Raw genomic sequence first — 19073 nt, 5'->3', positions numbered from 1 at the left:
CTATTTTCTCCTTTGAAAAATCTCACTAAAGTGCTATTCTATTAATTCTATCCTCCGGTTCACTTAATCTTTTTTTTCCTCTGTGTTTACTCTGATTATTTTCATTCAATTTACTTTGTAACTCACCAGGTGGACTGTGTCTAAGCTGTTATTTAAACTATTTGCTGAATTAATTTTTAATGTTGTATTTTTTAATATTCTTCAATTCTTTTGTTTTTCATCTAGATAATCCTGGAGGATCCCTTTTTTCAATCTTTAAAGGCTTTTTTTTTTTTTTTTTTTTTTTTATGAGTGAGAGAGAGTGGAGGAAGGGAAGAGTTACCATAGCACTACTCCAGTAGAAGAGGTGCCTGGGACTGAACTCAGGACCTTAGGCATGCAAGCCCTGCTCTTTATCTCCTGCTCTACCACACCAGTTATACAGGAGAATTTTTTGCAAATAAAGTATTGCACCTTTCTTTTTTCCATTCACCTATTACTGAGCATGTAGAGTTTCAGAAATAATTAGAGGTATTCTTGTTTAGCTCTTCTTGAGTTTATGGATAAAACTATTTTGAATTCATCATTTTGTTTTCATCTAAAGCCTTAAATTTTTATTTAATATGGACTACATCTCACCATAATACATAATAAATTGTTAAATATTTGCAGTCAGAAAGTGTATATGCATATATATGATACAGTAATGTGAGAATCAAAAAACCACAAATATAATACATTTTAAGTAAAACACATTTTACTCGTGATTTCTTTTTTAAAAAAATTTATTATCGGGGATCAGGCGATAGAGCAGCGAGTTAAGCACATACAGCGCAAAGCGCAAGGACCAACGTAAAAACCCCAGTTCCAGACCCCGGCTTCTTACATGCAGGGGAGTCGCTTCAAAGGCGGCGAAGCAGGTCTGCAAGTTGTCTTTCTTTCTCCCTCTCTTTCTTCACCTCCTCTTTCCATCTCTCTCTGTCATATCCAACAACGATGACATCATTAACAACAACAATAATAAAACAGCAAGGGCAACAAAAGTGAAAGTAGATAAATAAATATATATATAAATTTTTATTATCTTTATTGATTTGATAGAGATAGCCAGAAATGCAGAGTAATAGGGACACAGAGAAGGAAAGAGATAGACCCCTGCAGCACAGCTTCACTACAGTGAAGCTTTCCTCCTGCAGATGGGGACCAGGGCCTTGAACCTGTGTCCTTTGCATTGTAGTGTGTGCTCTCAACCAGGTGTGTCACCACTCAGCCCCTTGACTAATGATTTCTAAAATTAATATATGAGGCCAGGCAGCAGCGCACCTGGTTAAGTTCACACATTACAGTGCACAAAGACCCAGGTTAGCCCTTGGTCACCACCTGCATCAGGAAAGCTTCATGAGAGGTGAAACAGGGCTGCAGGTGTCTCTGTATCTCTCTCCCTCTCTATGACCCCCTTTCCGCTCAATTTCTGACTGTCTCTATCCAATAAATAAGTAACTAAAATATAATGAATTCATTATAAACAGTGAGAAGTGAGGCAGGGATATCATTATATTCACAGTATATAGAATGCTAGGTAGGAAATTTAGATATCACTTTCTGTGTGAGTTAATTGAGTAGCTAGAGAAAACTGAAAGTTGTAATTCAGAGCTCTCTGGTTAAAAAAAATAACAAGAATGTAGCATAACCAGTGATCAAAAGAAGAAAAAGATTAGATCCTATTGCAACTTAAAGACAGAAATACATGTGAAATAATTATGAGTCATAGAATTTACAGGGACTAATCAGTTATCTTACTGATCAGTTATCTCTTTTTCCAGTTTGAAAGTGTAATAATGTAATAATCTCTAGGCTGAATCAGACAGAAAAGAACAAGAGGAATTTGGTCAGCAGAAAGAGGCAAAATATTAGAAAATATATGATTTAAAAGAAGTATAGGCTGGATGATAATATCATGAATATGAAAAAAAGCAAAAACAAAACACACAAAAAAACTTTTTTGTCTCAGGCTCTGAAGTCCCAGGTTCAGTCCCTAGCACTACCATAAGTCACATCTGAGAATGTTCTGGTCTCTAGATCTCTGTCTATTTCTGTCTCTGCATCTTTCATTAGAAATAAATAAAACATTGAAAAGCCAAAAAGAAATATAACTTATTTTTATTATTTGCCTACACTAAGAAACCCAGCATAAAATACATAAACTCTTGAGTTCTTGAATTGACAATGTGGTCCTCAGCCCTACATCAAACTACATAAAGATACATCTTCTCATGCATTATCCAGAGAATTCCTATGTATCTTATCTGAAATTATCTCTTCTTTCCAGAAGAGGAAGGAGACTGACTGAGATTTAAATAATTTGATCACTGGCAAAAAATTAAACACTTGGAGGGTAGCTAGCATAATGCTTATGTAAACAGACCCTCAAGCCTGAGGCTCTAGAGTCCCATGTTCAATCCCCCGCACCACCATAAGCCAGAGCTGAACAGTGCTCTGGTTAAAAAAATAATAATAATAATTAAACACCACTCATGGAACTTAAATCCAAATCTCATTACTATAGTTGTCTCAGCAGTCAATTAAGTCCAGAGAGGGAAGAAGATAGAGAAATAAATATCCTCATTTAAGCCAATAATTTATCAAAGATGACAAGTTTAATTTCTAAAGGTGTTAAATTTTTTTTTATTTTGCACAAGAAAAGAAACTAGATGAAAATAACTAAAAATAAATAGCTGAGTAATATGTCCACATTAGAAATTCACCAATTCCCCAGAAAATTAATGTTGAAAGTTTTTCATGAGAGGTTTTATTTAAGGAGATCCTGAAACATAAAAGAAATCTTTTTAAAAAAATATGTATTTATTCCCTTTTTGTTGCCCTTGTTGTTTTTTATTGTCATAGTTATTATTGATGTCATTGTTGTTGGATAGGACAGAGAGAAATGGAGGAGAAGACAGAGGGGGAGAGAAAGATAGACACCTGCAGACCTGCTTCACTGCCTGTGAAGCGATTCCCCTGCAGGTGGGGAGCCGGGTCCTTGAACCGGAATCCTTATGCTGGTCCTTGCGCTTCACGCCATATGCACTTAACCCACTGAGCTACCACCCGACTCCCAAAAGAAATCTTCTAAGGACATTTTGCTTAAAGGTTACTGACAAATAATAACATTTTCTTTAGCTGAAATGTAGGCATATAGAGATCAAGGATGTAAACGTACAGGACCCTACCATAACAACACATTACAGTAAATAAGGCTTAGAAAATTTAGCAGTGTGGCGTTTTTTTTTAAATGATGAGAAGGAAGGTATAGTGATTCGCTGAAGCTATGTAGCAGCTACTGTGAAGCTCTGGAGACATTGGGATTGGAAACACTACTTGGGAATAGCAGCAACAGCACCTGGAAGCTGCTTAGAATTTTCCAGACTCTAGGCTCCTTCCCAGACACAGGAAATCAGAATCCTGGCTTTAACGGTTCCACATACAATATGTGGTTGAGGAACAGTGGTCACTGTGCTTTTTAGGAAAGAGTGTGATTTAATCAACTGAAGGTAAAATTCACAATGATCGGTGCCATAGACCAGGGAATAAACCATCTTAATTTCCATGTTAACATTTTAAAAGATTTGTGTAGGATTTTTTTTTTATTTAAATTTTTAATTTAAGAAAGGATTAGTGAACAAAGGCATAAGGTAGGAGGGGTACAACTCCACACAATTCCCACCACCCAATCCCCATAACCCACCCTCTCCCATGATAGCCTTCCCATTCTCTAGCCCTCTGGGAGCATGGACCCAGGGTCGTTGAGGGTTGCAGAAGGTAGAAGGTCTGGCTTCTGTAATTGCTTCCCTGCTGAACATGGGTGTTGACTGGTCGGTCCATACTCCCAGTCTGCCTCTCTCTTTCCCTAGTCAGGTGTGTCTCTGGGGAAGCTGAGCTCCAGGACACATTGGTGGGGTCCTCAATCCAGGGAAGCCTAGCCAGCATCCTGGTGGCATCTGGAACCTGGTGATTGAAAAGAGAGTTAACATACGAAGCCAATCAATTTGTTGAGCAAACATGGATCCCAAGATTGGAATAGTGGAGAGGAAGTGTTGGGGAGGTACTCACTGCAAACTCTAGTGTACTTCTGCTTTCAGGTATATATTTTGCAGTAGTTTATGGATACGTGTGCACATACGCTCTCTCTCACAGAAACTGGTGTATGTCTAGGTTATGGGACTTTGTTAGAAAGTGAACTACCTGAGATGAAATTAGAGTGTACTATAAAAGGAAAGGTCTCACCCGAGTAATGAAGCTGAAGGGTTGTCATTCCACACGTGAAGTCTCTGGATACACTCTGAGGTGAAGCATGTTGAGATGGCAATCGTTGCTTTGGTTAGGTTGTGATCGGCGGATGCAATATTATTTGGTATGGATTGGGAGAAGCATACGGGAAAGTGAGCCCTATCCAAGGGTGCCAGGACTGGGGGAAGTAGGGGCTCTATAGTGAAGATGTGAGGTTCCTGCTGTCTTAGGGTTCAAAAAGACAATCAATAGTTAATATTACCCACACATTATTTGTTAATTGGGTTAACTTTGAAAAGTCCCTTTGTTATGGTTTGCTGTACAGTACCCAGTATCTTGTATATAGCTGTGCTATTGGAAGCTTCTAATCTACTTGGTCTAGGCTTTTGAGAGAGTCCGCATATCAAATACGTAGCCTATCTATTAAAAAGATTCAGTTTGTCTTTTGAGAACCTTTGAGACATACAATTGATTTCCCCCTCTCATATTAATTAACTACTGATTTATATGTCTACATTTTGCTAGGAGTGTACATAAACACCATTCCCATCACCAAAGGACCGTGACCCATCCCTCCCGCCCATTCCCACCCCCCACTGGCCCAGGAAGCTACATGTCTACCCCTCACCACTGGGTTTTTACTTTGGTGCCCTACTTACAATTTGATCAGGTCCTGCTTTTAGTTTCCCTTTCAAATCTTCTAAGTCAGCTTCTGTTGATGAGTGGGATCATCCCATACTCATCTTTAACTTTCTGACTTAGTCCACTTAACATAATTCCTTCTAGCTCTGTCCAAGATGGGTCAGAGAAGGTGAGTTCATTGTTCTTGATAGCTGCATAGTATTCCATTGTGTATATATACCACAGCTTTCTCAGCCATTCATCTGTTGTTGGGCACCTGGGTTGCTTCCAGGTTTTAGCTATTATGAATTGTGCTGCTATGAACATAGGAGTACACACCTCTTTTTGGTTGGGTGTTATGGAGTCCTTGGGGTATAACCCCAGGAGAGGAATTATTGGGTCATATGGAAGGTCCATGTCTAGCCTTCTGAGGGTTTTCCAGACTGCTCTCCACAGAGGCTGTACCAATTTACATTCCCACCAGCAATGTAAAAGGGTTCCTCTGTCCCCACATCCTCTCCAGCATTTGTTGCTGCTGTCCTTTTTGATGTATGCCATTCTTACAGGAGTGAGGTGGTATCTTAGTGTTGTCTTAATTTGCATTTCTCTGACAATCAGTGACCTAGAGCAGTTTTTCATATGTTTGTTAGCCTTTTGGATCTCCTCTGTGGTGAGTGTTTTGTTCATTTCCTCTGCCCATTTTTGGATGGGGTCATTTGCTTTTTTGCGGCTAAGTTTGCTGAGCTCTTTATATATTTTGGTGATTAGTTTCTTGTCTGATGTCTGGCATGGGAAAACTGGGTTGAAACATGCAGAAGAATGAAATTGAACCACTTTATCTCACCAGAAACAAAAATCAACTCCAAATGCATCAAAGACCTAGATGTCAGACCAGAAACAATCAAATACTTAGAGGAAAACATTGGTAAAACACTTTCCCATCTACACCTCAAGGATATCTTTGATGAATCAAACCCAATTGCAAGGAAGACCAAAGCAGAAACAAACCAATGGGACTACATCAAATTGAAAAGCTTCTGCACATCCAAAGAAACTATTAAACAAACAGAGAGACCCCTCACAGAATGGGAGAAGATCTTCACATGCCAGACATCAGACAAGAAACTAATCACCAAAATATATTGTGTAGGATTTTTAACATTTTGTGTTTTTAAAACGTACACTTGTAGTAAAGCTGAAACTTCATTATTGGTTTTAAAGTAACTAACTGAATAATCAAAAAAGAGTAATACAAATATTCATATTGGTTACCATGAATTGAAACTTATAAACTTTGTTAATATCTGTAGAATCTACCTTGAATTGATGCTAACAGAATTTTAAAATCTTTCTTTTTCTTTTTAACTTTGCTATCCCCTGACCCCCATGTGATGAGAGTTTTTATTTTTTTTCTTAATTACTTTTTTTCATAAGAGTACAGTTTCTTTCTTTTTTTTTTAATTGTGACTTATAAGACCATAGGTTAATAGGAGTAACATTGTTACTATTTACATAGTTACCGATTAACATTGTTCCCACCACAATAGATCTGTGTCCCTATGCCCACCCCCCTACAAAGGAGCTTAAAATCTACCCTCCCCCCCCAGAGTCTTTTCATTTCTTTCCTCAGTTTTTAGTCAGTTTCTGATAATTATCTCTTTTGAAAGATGTCCAACTCTGGTGATTCTGATAGAAATGTCGAGTAGTTTGATGTTACTCCAGTAGTAAATTGGCACTTAAAACCGTAAATAGTTCGCTTGTGGGTGACCCACAAGTACTAACTTCTAACTAGAAAGATGTGCTACTCACTGGAGGAGCGAATACTCTAATTTGCAATTTGGTCACCTTGGCTTATAAGACTGCTGTCAGTGTCTGCTCTTAATGCTTACTAGTGAGTTATTCACTGTTAATGTAATCTCAGTGCTAACTGATGCTTCTTTAGGTCTTCAAATGGTTCAGCAATGGCATTAATGATTATTTAGGCATTAAACAAGGCTGATAAAGGAATGAGATCCCCATTTTGTACAATTTTGGCTACCAAGTTAAAGTATAAACTAAAATTTTGTTTGAGACAGAAAGCAACTTTCTCGGAGACTCAAAAGAACAAGAAACTTCATTCACTTCTAATTTTCTCTTTCTTGTTTTATAGATATTCAGAGTATCAGAGGGTTAGCCGTGGATTGGATCTCACGTAATGTATACTGGATCAGCTCAGAGTTTGATGAAACACAAATTAATGTGGCACGTCTAGACGGCTCCTTGAAAACCTCAATTATCCATGGAATCGATAAGCCACAGTGCCTTGCTGCTCACCCAGTCAGGGGGTAAAGTATGATTACATTTTTTTTTAAGTTTTTAAAAGTTGTCAAACATCTATATTCTGATTTTATATAAGAGCACCATGTAACTCAGTGGTCACGTATCTATCATTCACATGGTAAATCATGAAAATGTAAGTATGCCAATTTAATAATAGGTCCCAGATTGGAGATTTCTGTTTGTTAACCTGCATAACATCAGACTTTTATATATTAACATAATCAGTTCTCATTAATTTATACTTCCAAAGAGTGATAGCTCAGAATGAAAAAGAGTCAACTGGCAAAATAGGTCCCTTGGATAGACTGTAGTTTTGCCATGCGCAACTCAACTTTTGAGCATGACACCCATCTCATTGGAGGAAGCTTTGGTGCTGTGGTTTCTCTGTCTGCAAACACTGGTGACCAGAAACAAACAAATAATAAATAAATAAATAAATAAATAAATAAATAAATAAATAAACTCAAGGAAAATCACTGATTTACTTTTAATTGGTGTGTGAACAAGCAATTATCTGATACTGGTATGCCCTTGCTTAGCAGATCAGATTCTCTCCACTTCCGGCTATCTATCAGTGTTTGAAGAGAAAACCTGTTGAAAACTGAAAGAAATTCTCCCCAGTGATTTCAGCAGGGATGATTGAAATGACTTTGTTTCTTTCTGTCGCTTCTCCTTTCTCCATGAGAATCCAATCTTGGTGACTGGTTTTGATGGAAAGCATTTACTAAAGACATATTTAAACAGTCATACTTAAATCTAGAAGGGAAAAAAAGTAGTGAGATAATTTCTTGCAATGACAGGAAGAGTCAAGAGTGGCAAAGATGTGGAATGCTATAAGCAAAATTTGGAGTTTTTTTGCAGAAGCTCTCTGAGTCAATGATTCCCTGATTTCTACATTGTTCATCACTGCATGTGTCTAGTCTGAAAGTAGGTTAGCATCTAATATTTTTAATTCACATCTCTTTTGAATTAAGAAAACTCTACTGGACAGATGGGAACACAATTAATATGGCAAATATGGATGGCAGTAACAGCAAGATTCTCTTTCAGAATCAGAAGGAACCAATTGGTAAGTTTTTTTATCTCTTTTCAATTCTTTTATCTTCTGTTTTCTCCTCTCCATTTTTTTTCTTTTCCACTATTAATTTATTTAATAAAAGAAGAGCAACAACAGGGCCAGAATACTGCCCTGGTATGTGCAATACCGAGGAGCAAACCCAGGACCTCACTGATAAGTGCTGCATTATATGGTTGGGTCATTATAAAGTATTTATTTTTTCTTTCAAATCATTAATCTCTGCAGTTTGTAATATGATATACCTGCACAGTGTGTCTTTGACCTAGTATCTGGAAAATATTAACCATTAATAATCTAAGTTAAATTGGGAATTAACTTTTTTGAGTCTACATAGGTTAAGGAGGAAACTCTTTAAACATCTTTTTTCTAATTAATTTATGTGAACTAGATGATGATGATGATGATGATGATGATGATGATGATGATGATGATGATGATGATGATGATGATGATGATGATCTGGGGGGAAATTAGCGGTTTTCAGGTGAGATCAGACATGTTCAGGATGGTATGGCCATAGACCAATTAGTGGCTTTCAGTAAAGTCACTGACACATGGGTACAGTTTCACTGTGTAACAGGACTCCAAAGTTCTCTTCCATCCCTCCCTTCCTCTTTCTCTAGAGTCCTTTGCTTTGACACAGTACACCTTTTCTCCACAATACACCATGCCCAGTCCATATTTTTCTTTGTGTTCTCCTCCCAGGTTCCTATTAAGCCCAGCCTATAAGTGAGATCATCCAATCGTTGTCCTTTTTTTGTTGTTTGTTTTTGCTTCCCTCACTTAACATGATATCCTCAAGTTTCTATCATCCATGATGCAGCAGAAATGATAACTTTATCATTTTAACAGCTGAGTAGTAGTGCACAGTGTATATATACCACATCATTTTTAGCTAATCATATGTGGTTGGGAATCTGGGTTGCTTCCAGATTTTGGCTATTATTAATTGTGCTGTTATGAAGATGTGTAGACATAGATCTCTTCTAGTAGGTGTTTCTTTTCTCCTTGGTTGAATCCCCAGGTGAGACATTGCTGGGTCATATGGTAGGTCCAGTTCTAGTGCTCCAAGAAATCTCTAGACTATTTTCCACAAGGTTTGAACCAATTTACACCCCAACCAGTCATATTGAAGTCTCCCTATTGGCCCCATATCCTCTCCAATATTTGCTCTTACTGTCCTTCCTAATACATATTTTTACAGGTATATTCTTAATTTTAATTATCTTGATTTATTTCTTGGATTGAGACCATCAGAAATTGAGAGGGGAGGAGGATATAGAGAGGGAGAAATACAAGAAAGACACCTTTAGCCCTGCTTCACCACTTGTGAAACTTTCCCCCACAGGGAGAGACAGGGGCCTCAAACCCAGCTCCTTGTGCATTGTAACATGTGCACTCAATAAGGTGCACCACCACGCGGCCCCAGTTTTTAGCAATTTTTACTTCATTCTGCAGTGTGTTTATTAAGAGTGTTTTTTTTTTTTTTGCCTTCATTAACTATTGAGAATCAATGGATAAAACATCCATTTTATAAATAAAAATTTTTTTAAATCATAGTGTTTCAAAATAAATAAATAAACTACACATTGCCTATTTGCAAGTTCATAGTCATATTTTTCATTTATATCCTTATTTTTATTGAGATTATGTTTATAAGACTGTGCATGTTTTAGGTGGATTATATCACCTTTCTTCAAACTGTGAGTTGTCACCTTATACCCAAAAATGATGTGCTAATCTTCTTCTTAAATCTACTGAATTCCCTCCTTTATTTTCCAGTCTCAAAAACCCAATAATAAGCACTAACTTTTAACTTTTATCAAATGGATAAGTGGTGTGATATACAAAAGGAATTCATGTTTTTCCTTTAAGTTGAAAGCATGTTTTTAAAATTTAAGGATAAAATCAAAACACCATAAAGATTTGCATTTTTCCTGAGTTTCAAAGTTGTGGATGCATAATTAATTGAAGTAGCTCATTTTTAATAGTGATGATTCAAGAAACATGTAGCATCACCAAGATTTTCAACAATTGATCCTTACAGGTAGTTAGTTGTAGGATAAACTTGTTATAAAATAATAACATTAGCAGCTCTTTTTCCTTTGAAGTGTTTGTTCTAAGATTTGATACACAATTGAAATTCTAGGTAGTGTTAGAAATTAAAGGCAAATTGAAATGCTCATACTCCCATGTGGAAGATGATAGAACAAAAGCAACAAAAGGCTCTACAAGATTAGGACACATACAAAGGGCTTAATTAGGTTACAGCAATTCAATTGGTTCTTATCTGAATTTGTTCAGAATATTTCATATAAAAAAGTGCATATAATGGAAATAGTGTTAGCAGGTAAAGTGCTTACATTATCATTTGGTTGCCATAGGTAATTTCAAAATGTTAATTTATATGTTTGCTTCTATAATGGTTAAAATTTTATCTTCTTTATGAGTAAATACCCACTATCTAGTTAAAAAAATAAAGAAAAAACCTAACAGATTATTTATAAAATGCTGTAATTATTTAGTATTGATATTTACATATACACTGTAGTTAGTCCTTTAGATGTTGCAAATCAAGTGATAATTTTAAATCTATATGGATGGAGATTTAACATCTAATTAATATTTATTGTGTACTCCATGTCAGTTATAGTTATGCTTGAAGATTATTTCAAAGTAAATTCACAACAAAAATGTTATTGTAACGTTTGCAACATTTGCTGATTAAAAATAACCTAGGACCTCATTATGAACTATGTACACTTCTAAATCTTCATTGAGTATAATTTGTGAGTTAGATATTCAACAAACAAATTTTGATTGAGGATCAGATTTTAACACTAGATTGAATATTAATGGTTTACAGTACAGTTGTTAGCACGTGGGTACTGTTTCTCATCTCCCTGGGAGAAGTGAGTGTATCTCACTTCCAGTTTTTACTTCCTTTTCCACCACTGTGCACCAGAACTTGAAGGCCCTCTCCACATTCACTTGTCTCCTTATTCCCCAGATCTCTTTGCTTTGATGCAATGCACCAGAAACAGTTCAGGCTTCACTCTTTGTTATTAGTCCTTTATCTGATGTATGTCATGTCAAGATTTTCTCCCATTCTGTAGGGTGTCTGCCAATTTTGGTGTTCGTTTCCTTTGCTATGCAGAAGTTTTTCAGTTTGATGTCATCCATTGCTTGATTACTTATTGTTTTTGTTTTCTTTGCTCTTGGATTTGTGTTAGAAGATACTTATGCAGGGGGAGTCAGGCTGTAGCGCAGCGGGTAAAGCACAGGTGGCGCAAAGCACAAGGACCGGCGTAAGGATCCTGGTTCAAGCCCCAGGCTCCCTACCTGCAGGGGAATCTCTTCACAGGTGGTGAAGCAGGTCTGCAGGTGTCTCTTTCTCTCCCCCTCTCTGTCTTCCTTTCCTCTCTCCATTTCTCACTGTCCTATCCAACAACAACGTCAATAATAACTACAACAATAAAACAAAAAGGGCAACAAAAGGAAATAAAGAAAATAAAGAAAAATAAAGAAAAGAAAAAAAAGAATAATAAAGAATAATAAAAAAATAAAGAAAAATAAATACTAATTTGTCCTGCATAAGTATCTTTTTTTTTTTTTTGGATTTTGAAGTGTTTTACCACTGTTTTTTTTTAAATACATATATATTTGAAAATTTCTTATCTAATATTCATGTCTTTGATCCATTTGGAGTTGGCTTTTGTGCATGGTGTTATATGATGGTTCAGCTTTGTAAGTCTGAATGTTTCAACTCAACTTTTCCAATACCATTTGTTGAAGAGAATATCTTTCACCTATGTAATGCTTTGGACTGCCTTGTCAAAAATTAGTGTCCATAGGTACAGGGGCTTGTTTATGAGCTTTCAGTTCTATTCTACTGGTCTGTGTGTCTACTTTGGTTCTAATACAAGACAGTTTTGATTATAGTAGCCTTGTTGTATGAATTGAGATCAGTAAGTGTGATGCATCCAGTTTTGCTCTTTTTTTCTCAAGATTGTTTTGGCAATCCTAAGTATTTTCTGGTACCAGAGAAACTTTTGTAGTTTTATTCTACTCCTTTAAAGAGATTTGGTGGGACCTTGACAGGGATAGTATAAATCTACACATGGCTCTAGGTAAGGAGTATCATATATATATATATATATATATAGTAAGTGATTCCTTTTTTTAATTATCTTTATTTATTTATTGGGTAGAGATAGCCAGAAATTGAGAGGGGGGAGATAGAGAGGGAGAAAGATAGACACCTGAAGCCCTGCTTCACCACTTGTGAAGCTTTGCCCCCGCAGGCAGGTCCTGGGGGCTAGAACCTGGACCCTTGTGCACTGTAACAAACGTGCACTCAACTAGGTGAGCCACCACCAGGTCTGAGAATCCTATTTTGTATGAGACCTGTTGATATGAATTTGATTCTGTTCTTTTCCTTTGAAAGCATAGAATCTGATCCTTTTAGATCCATTAAATAAGTTTATCTAAGCTATCTTAAGTCAATTATTTGACGATGTTTTCTTTTTCCTCATCTATGCAATAAAAAAAAATATCCATTTTATCAAGATTTTTATAAGGACTGAATGAGGTAAACAGGAGAACAACTGGATCTGTTGTTAGTAGAGTCGATTATGAATTTAATAGTTAAGTAAATTGGGTCAAGTACACTGGAATGAGAATGATTATATTGTTTGGTGTATTAAGAATATAAATAAGAATCTGGGGGACATAGGCCATTGGGCTTTCATGCCTAAGTTCTCCTATCAATCCCTAGCAGTGCATATACTGGCGTGATGCCCTGAGCCCCACTCTGGAGCATGTTGTACCAGGGATCAAACCCTGAACTTCAGTTGTAAATTCCAGTGTTTTACCAGTTGAGTTATTTCTTGGCCAAGAAACAAACAAGTAGAAGCTCCTGGGTTCTGCTCTCTGATCTCCCTGCGTACCCCCAAGCTTCATCTCGCTCTTACATATTCTTGATGTGTTTTATAATTAATTTTCACAAGTTTCTTCTTGGAATTTTTTGCTTTTCTTTTCATTTTTTTTTCCCACAAGTGTAATCACTGGAGCTCCTTGATGGCACTAGAAATCCACTGCTCCTGGAGGCCATTCTTTCCATTTTATTAGATAAAACAGAGAGAAACCAAAAGATAGATGCCTGCAGACCTGATTCTCAGCTCCTAGAGAGTCCCCACTGCAGGTGGGGAGCAGGGGCTTGAATCTGGGTCCTTGCACATGGTAGTAGGTGCATTTAGCCGGGAGTACCACTGCCTGGTCCCTCTTTTTTTTTTTTTTTTTTTTTTAAACAATGCACTGTTAAACTCTGAGTTATGGTAGTACAGGGGATTGAAGCTGAGACTTTGAACCTCAGGCATGAGTCTCTTTGTATAACTATTATGCTATCTACCCCCACTCCTCTATCTCCACTGACCTCTTCTGGGAATCTTCTCCCTTGGCTGACTAAAGCTACATTCAGCACATTGGCCAGGTGCTAAGGATGATGTATCTACATTGCTGAGTGAGAGACTGTGGTGTCTAAATGTAATGTCAATGATTTGGCTTTGTGGTACATACAATGCAGCAAACTTTACCTCATTGTATTTTCAAACTATGAATGCTCTGTAGTCTCCTCACACTCTGCTATATATGTATATATATAGCATTTTCCTCTACTGCTTTCCTCCTTCCCTTCTACGCCCATAGACGATTAGTACCTCCTCTAACAACTTCACCATCCTTCCTGCTACTTTGAATTAAATTGTTCAAAATGTGAAGAACAAGTTGAAAATTAATTTAAGAAACCCAGAGACGAGGGAGACTATGTGACAGTTTTCACATTCACAGGGATAGTCTTAAGGTTTGTTTAGGAATTAACATGGCTGGGAATGGGGAGTTGTTTTGAGAGTCAAACAAATCAGTATTTGAACCTCTACTTTGATTTTGTAAATTTTGAGACTTGAAACATGGCTCATATTTTCCAAGCTTCAGTTTCATATCTATAAAACGGAGAAAATGGTGTAGATCCTCTGGGGTTATTTTACAATTAAAGGTACCCATGCAATATCTCAATGTCAAATCACTCCTTGCTTACTTATATGTTCTGATAATTCTTCATATATATATATGTCAAAGAAACAATAGCCAGAGAATTTTTGTAGCAGATGAGTATAGGACTTGCATAATAGGGTCCCTGGTACTATCTCTTTCATTTATTTACTTATCTACTTATTTTAGTTTTCCCAGAGCATTTCTCAGCTCTGGCTTATGGTGGTGCTGGGGACTGAACCTGGGACCTTTGGCGCCTCAGGCATGAAAGTCTTTTTGCATAACCATTATGCCATCTCCACAGCCCTTATCTCTTAGCACTACATTTTCTGGCACAATTCTCTGGTACTCTGGTTTCTCTTTCTCCTTCCCTTCCTCCCATATAATATATGAATCAATACATTAAAAAAGAAACAAACACTTTTGAGGATATTCAATTAATTATTTTTATAATGAAAAATAATAAGTGTCTTTATTTCTATAAAAACAGAAGGATAAATAAATACATGATGTTCATATATTAAAATAGTACATATACTTACAAATGTTTTTATATATGCATACATAAAAACATAGACCTAAGATATTTTTGAGGAAATTAGCATCTTCATAGAGTATGACACTACTTTATCATTGTATGGTAAAACACTATATATGTATATTGACATTTTTTTTTTTTTTGCTCCTTGGTGAACATATTTATAAAAGCCTAGGAAATGTAAACAGGAAATTTACACATCAACTTTGTAGCAGTTGTCTTTGGGAAGAAGGATTCATAATATTCAAAAGGGAACAGTTACATTCACCAAAGGGGATTTTATGATATTAGTAAAATATATTTTGTATTTCATACAAATGTTCAAATCAGACACAATAAAATGTCATCATAATCCGCTCTAGGGTAACGAATGCATTAATGTTCATTAGTTTCTTTTTATTCTGTGTTAAATGCATGTTTTTCAAAACATTCCCCAAATAAGTTGTGGTTGAAAACTCTGAGCTTCTTGCTTATCTCCCAAGAGGAGAACATGAACTCCTCAAAGCCTTAGGAGCATTATCCAGGAGAAAGGTAGATTTGAAATAATAAGAAATTTCAAAATCCGATTTGAGTCAGATCTTTCTTTGAGTAGTTGTTAAAGGTTGAGTAAGGGTCATTAGAGATTTTGCATCATTGGATGCAGAAAGGAGATTTTGTGGGAAGCTGGTTTCAATAGTACAAAATATCATTTGTTTTCTTTTGTTTTTTTTTCTGTAGAGGTTATGGATTGTTTAGAAATTTCCTAAAATTAAAAAAAAGTATTATCAATAACTCTGACTATATTGGGCAAGTGTTCATTAGAATAGTAGTTAATGACACTAAAGAGATTAAAATAGCAGATTCATATTAATGAAGACCTTAAGTTGTGTTTTGGTTTTGATTCTCATCTACAAAATTAAGCTCTTGTTTAATGGAAGCTTTGGGCACTTTACTTATTTAGGACGCACTAAAGATGTCTTGTAAAGACGTTTTTAAACTAATGTATTCCTTACTAGCTAAAAATGATCCAAAATAATAGGAGATAGGAGACAGCTGTGTTTATTCCAGAAATACAATCAGCATTGTGTCTACAGATGAAAATAGGCAGAGAGACGAAAGGGCTGGGAACAGAGAGACAAATAGATATGATAGCTATCTATTTAGGAAAAAAGTATAGATAATTATAAGTAAACAGAAATTTATTATGATAATTTAAGCTATAAAAAAAATACAAAAAACCCTCCAAATTTTAAGACAGGTCAGCAAAAGGAAAAAATTGCTGAGTGAGCATGGTGCAGTACAGGCCCTTACACTTTTAAGAAGTATATTCAAGATCATGGCTTCAGAGAGTAGAAAGTAGAACTGAGTGGTCTGGGAGGTGGCACAGTGGATAAAGCATTGGATTCCAACCTGTCTGGTTCTTCCTCTCCTTCTATCTTTCTCATGAATAAATAAATAAATTCTTAAAATTAAAAAAAAAAAAAAAGAAAAAAGAAAGAAAGAATTGAAAAGTGACACTAAGGGCAAACAAACCTACTACTCCTTACTTTATTTAGAAAGGGGAAAGAGGTGACCTATTCCCATTTATAGGGAATATTTTATTTTATTTTTCCCCTTTCTGTTGCCCTTGTTTGTCATTGTTGGTCATCGTTGTTGTTATTGCTGTTGTCATTGTTGGATATAACAGAGAGAAATGGAGAGAAGAGGGGAAAACAGAGATGGGGAGAGAAAGACAAACACCTACAGACCTACTTCACTGCCTGTGAAGCGACCCCCCTGCCGATGGGGAGCCTGGGGCTCGAACCGGAATCCTGATGCAGGTCCCTGTGCTTTCCGCCATGATTTATAGGGAATAAAATCTTAATCCAGACAGCCTAAGGTCTGCTTTGGATCTGCATTGTTAATTTAAAATTACCTATATATCATGAAGATACTTCTTGAAGGTACCTACTTTGTATAACTGTCTATAGCAAGCACCTTCAGAACTGTAACTTCTTTTTTTTTGTAATTAATTTCTCTTTTTATTTAGTAACTAATATTGATTTACAAAACTATAAGATAATGGGGGTGTAACCCCACACCATACCTAACACCTGAGTTCTGTGTTCCCCTCCATCTCCCTCCATTAGAAACTGCAGCAGTTTTCCCAAGGTCACAGATCAGAACCATAATTCTTTTATTAAACATTGAACCCTTAGCTCATAACTCAATTTTACTACATAAGTAAATCTTCAATAAATATTCTTAAGTAAATAGTGTTTCCTGTACCATAGGAAGAGGTTTAAAGGACTGAATAAACCTATGTTATATTTGGCTATCTTAGCTGAGTAAGATTGCCTTTGAAAGAAGTGCTTATGAATATTAGACATAAAATATTTCAAAATCTACACTATAGTATTGGAATAATAGCAAGTAAGTGATTATCATTTTCAACATTTACTTGATGGTTAAAAAATGAGTTTTGATTGAGAATATAATGAAAATAAAGGAAAAATGTACAAGAATAAAATAAAGTGTATACCTGGTTTGTAAAAATTAGCCAATACTGACTGACAATCCAAATTGCTTTATAGAATTTGAGAACTCTCAAGATTTCAGGCTACTATTGCCCTACATAGTAAGAACCATTTGGCAGGTCAATCCATACTCCCAGCCTGTCTCTATCTTTCCCTAGTGTGGCAGGGCTCAGGGAAAGCAGGAGTCTAGGATATGTTGCTGGAGTCATCTGCTTAGGCAAGCCAGGGTGGCATCATGGTAGCATCTGGAACCTGGCATCTGAAAAAGAGTTAAGATATAAAGCAGAACAAATTGTTGACCAGTCATGAACCTAAAGGCAAAAACATTGCAGATGAAGATTTGGGGTCTCCATTTTCGAAAAAGCTAGTAGGTCTATTTTAGGTATATTCCAATGGGCCCATAACTTTACTAGTACCTCAGTCTGACAGCTAACATGCAGGTGGACCCAAAATATTGTCTGGGAGATGGTGTCATAGTTGAAAGAAGGACTAGAAAGCTGGATCAGGAAAAAGAGTAGCTCCCAAATATGGGAAAAGTATATAAATATTGTTAACTGTAAATCCCATTAATTTGAGTTGGGGCCCATATTCTGTCTAGACAATTTCTGGCTTAAATTGTATCTCTACTGCTTTCCTTCACTTTATACCATCAGAAAAAGAGGGACTACTTCTTAGTTGATTTGTTCCTCTGATGTAAATTGATTGTCAGACTATAAATGATTTTTCCCCAATTTGAACAAAAAGTACAATATCCCATCTAGTGAGGCTGGAAAGTACTAGTGCTTAGGTATCATCCTGAATGATACCTGCATTCTTACATGAAACCACACCTCTATGTTTATAAACACTCAGCCCAGGATGCTCTATAAGGTAGGACCACAATTACCTGGACAAAAAAAATAATAATAACATAGTTATAGTGACTGTTTTTTAAGCGCCTGAGATATACCAAGCACTTGCAAAATATTTTGCATTAATCATCTGACAGTAATAATTTCTAAAAGACTTTCTTATCATTATATTATGGATTCAGAAGCGGAAGTTTATTTAAGTAAGTTAGTTGTCTATAATGAATGGTAGAGTTCAGAATTTAAATCCAAATTTATCTACTCCCAAAGTCGTATTCAATTTGAACCATTATGTTATGTCTAGAGAGACTGATTTCATATAGTAATTACCTGACCTCAAGCAAAGATCAGGGGATAAAACTGGTACTCTTTCAAGCATGGAAAGTGGAAAAGAAAAATCTACAGCTTGGGTACTCCTGAGAAATACGAGCCCAATTAGGACACAGCAGTCATCTCTTCTAAGCAGCCAGAAATAGGCGAGAACCAGTTTCACCTCTGTGCAATTGTGTCTCTCAATTAATTATTTCTGAATCTTTAAATTGTAGCTTTATGTAGCAGATTCACTGATATACTAGGTTTTCTAGTGTGTAGAATTCTTGTTATACTGTAACGCACCATAATTTCTTTGCTTGCTGTGTGACATAGTTGAAACAGAAATGCATCAGAATCTTATCAAAACATCCAACTTAGCATCTTATGAGTATGTCACTGAAGCCTAAGTAATTGCAGCTTCAGGCAGTTTGGGCTAAATAACTTTGTTTCTGTTAAATACAAATCAACTTTCCTGTAAGCTATTGTTGAACGAAATGTTCTCAGTTAAGATTTATTGCTCAGTCTTGGATACATGAAGTATTTAAAAC

General features: G+C 36.1%; 1 protein-coding gene across 1 annotated transcript in view; it reads left to right on the top strand.

The window, feature by feature from the left end:
* The window catches only part of LRP1B (LDL receptor related protein 1B), a 1816831-nt gene that overhangs the window by 1171089 nt on the left and 626669 nt on the right, over positions 1-19073 (top strand). Inside the window, exons 30-31 of the mRNA XM_060178059.1 lie at positions 7037-7211; positions 8181-8275. Coding sequence (XP_060034042.1) covers positions 7037-7211; positions 8181-8275 — 270 coding nt within the window. The remainder of the gene's footprint in view (positions 1-7036; positions 7212-8180; positions 8276-19073) is intronic.

The sequence above is a fragment of the Erinaceus europaeus genome, chromosome 18 (genome assembly GCF_950295315.1).
Source record: "Erinaceus europaeus chromosome 18, mEriEur2.1, whole genome shotgun sequence".
NCBI classification, from domain to species: Eukaryota; Metazoa; Chordata; class Mammalia; order Eulipotyphla; family Erinaceidae; genus Erinaceus; species Erinaceus europaeus.
This window is presented reverse-complemented; position numbering and strand designations above follow the sequence as displayed.